This window comes from Pteropus vampyrus, unplaced genomic scaffold, assembly GCF_000151845.1.
Source record: "Pteropus vampyrus isolate Shadow unplaced genomic scaffold, Pvam_2.0 Scaffold56, whole genome shotgun sequence".
Taxonomy (NCBI): Eukaryota; Metazoa; Chordata; class Mammalia; order Chiroptera; family Pteropodidae; genus Pteropus; species Pteropus vampyrus.
Window position 1 is genome coordinate 4,930,892 of NW_011888837.1, and position 2,378 is coordinate 4,933,269.

Genomic DNA, 2,378 nt, shown 5'->3' on the forward strand with positions numbered 1-2,378 from the left:
GGTCGCGGGGTCGCTGCAGCCCCTCCTCCCCCAAAAGGTCCCTGTACCTCCTCTTGAGTACCACGAACTTGGTGCCGTCGGGGTCCTGGCGCACTGCGGCGACCGAATTGACAAAGCCCTTGAAGAGCTCGCGGCGGCGCTGGTGCTGGCTGGGGGACGCGTCCGGGTCTCGGAGAAAGCTCTTGAAGTGGCTCAGCAAGGCGGCATTGGTCACTCGGCCCCCAGCCTGGCACAGAAAGTCCAGTAGTGCCTCCTGGCTCAACTCCCGGGCCATCGCTGCCTTGTCGTCACCTGGCCGCGAGGTTTCTGTGTCTCGCCCTCTTGTGCTCTCCCCCGCCAGCCGAAACCTTGGCCTGCTGTGTGTCACCTGCGCGCGGGGCGGCGCCGCCCGCCTCCATCAGCCGCGGAGGCTGGCGCTGCTTGCAGCCCCCGAGCGCGCCAAACTGGCCGCAGATCCCTAGGGAAGAAGCCCCGGGGCTGAGCCCTCACGCGCCGCGCGGGTGGGAGAGGGCGCCTCGCAGGCCACCCCAGCGCGACGCCGGCCTCTTGCAGCGAGTCCCGGCAGCGAAAGTTCCCGGGATAGGTCGGAGTCGGTTTCACCTGCGCCCAGGCGACGCCTCCTCTCTGGCTCTGGGGGAAGGGCCGGACCCGCCTCCTCCTGTCCCTCCGCCCTCCGAGGTCTCTCTCCCCCACCCTGCCACCCATCCCAGATGAGTCAGGCTGGTCCCAGCCGGGGAGAAAGCTCCCGTAAGGTGAGGTCGTGGGCAAGCGGGAGTCGGCCGCGAACCGCTCTGCAAGACCCGCTGCCTCTCCGGGCGGGGGAAATGGGAGGCAGGTAAGCGACCCGCCGCTCCTTTAGGTCTCGGCCACGTAGGAAAGAAAAGCAGTAGGCGGTCCGTTCCTGCCCTCTCCTTGAGCTGCATAAGTTATGGCTGAATTCGATGGGTGGGGGAAAAGGTGTGAATGAACCAGCATTCTACGGTCTCTCCAAAAGGTGCCTTTATTACTGAGTGCTGTGGGGTGATCATTTCAGATTTCCTGAGGTCGGGGCAACTCACTGTGCAACCCAAACAAGCCTCTCTTGGATCTGGAGATACTGCCCAGGGATCGGCTCCAAGCGGTCCAAATACACCCAAGTCTGTACTGAGAAGAGAAATCACACTGAAGGATACAGGTTGGTCTCGGCCTTTCCTTTTCCTTTGTCATTGTCTCACGTTAAGGTGCAGGAAGTCAGTTTGATAGTTGATTGCCCCAGCAACTAAAATGACCAGGAATTATGTCTTGACAGCTAAGGTATTTGATGCCTAGTGTTACTTTGTTTTATTTATTCTAAAATTTGTGAACAAAAGAGATTTTTGTACAGTCTATTTTGTGTTGGCTTAAGTGAAGTTGTCTTTTCTCTCCAAATGAAGGGTTCCCCCCCAAAAAAATGTTAAGCATGTTACAAGCTAGCCTGATTTGACCCCACTGCTTGGAACATTAGAATATCTACTTGACTCTAATTCTTCATGGAGAGGTTGTGAAATTCCTAATTGCAAGTCCAGTTGTAGCCTAGAGATGTCTTATTCATTGGCCTCTTCAAGACCGTGGAATTACAGCATTTTTCTTAATAGCTGCTTTTCCCCTTCATTTTACCTGTCCATATGTTGGTTCTGCCCTTCCTTTTATTGAGGTCTTTGAGTTGAGGTCCTGTTTCTTTTTCAGTCCTGTTTACATGCCCAAGATACTTCATTGTTTTATCGACTTACCTATCTGGCTGCACGCCTTGCCCCATTTTTTATTTTAGGTGTCTTTCCATTCCTTTCAGTAATGACCCTCAGCCCCAACTGTGACAGCAAATCTTTCTTGGAATCCTCTGTCAGCTGTATTTCCTATTATAAAGTCTCTATTTTCTCCTGCTCTGTCATTTGCCACTCGTCTTTCCTATACTGCCCTCAGTCTTTCCACTTTCCTTCTTTTTTACTCTCCTTCTTTTGCTTCCCTTGGCAAAAAGGACAAGGACTCATGACACACTTCTAATTGTGTCATGAGTCCTTGTCCTTTTTGCCAAGGGAGGGTATTGAAAGTATGTTGGCCCCACAGTTGTCAACATGTTTTAGCGTAAACCAATCTTAGTGACTGCCACAGAGGCCACATTAGCTGAGATTTATTTTAAGTGCCCAACCGTAGCCCGGTACTTTTCCATGAATGAATTAGCATCCTTGGCTTTAAATTATCTAGGTCAGAAATAAGTACTGGGAAACATTTCTGTCTATCATTTTCCAGAATCTAAACCCAATACTGGGTTGAGAGGGGAATAATGGTTTCCACTGAGGTGGAACATTAGCTTCAAGCTTCTTGGATAGTTATTAAAATGAAGATTTTGTATTAAACTTCAG

The 2,378-nt window shown here is 51.8% G+C and overlaps 1 protein-coding gene across 1 annotated transcript in view; it reads right to left on the reverse strand.

Annotated features, from left to right (window-relative positions):
* SOWAHB (sosondowah ankyrin repeat domain family member B) overlaps window positions 1–274 on the reverse strand; it is a 4,082-nt gene extending 3,808 nt beyond the window's left edge. Inside the window, exon 1 of the mRNA XM_011360632.2 lies at window positions 7–274. Within this exon, the coding sequence (XP_011358934.1) occupies window positions 7–274 (268 nt within the window). The remainder of the gene's footprint in view (window positions 1–6) is intronic.
* Window positions 275–2,378: the final 2,104 nt, after the last annotated feature.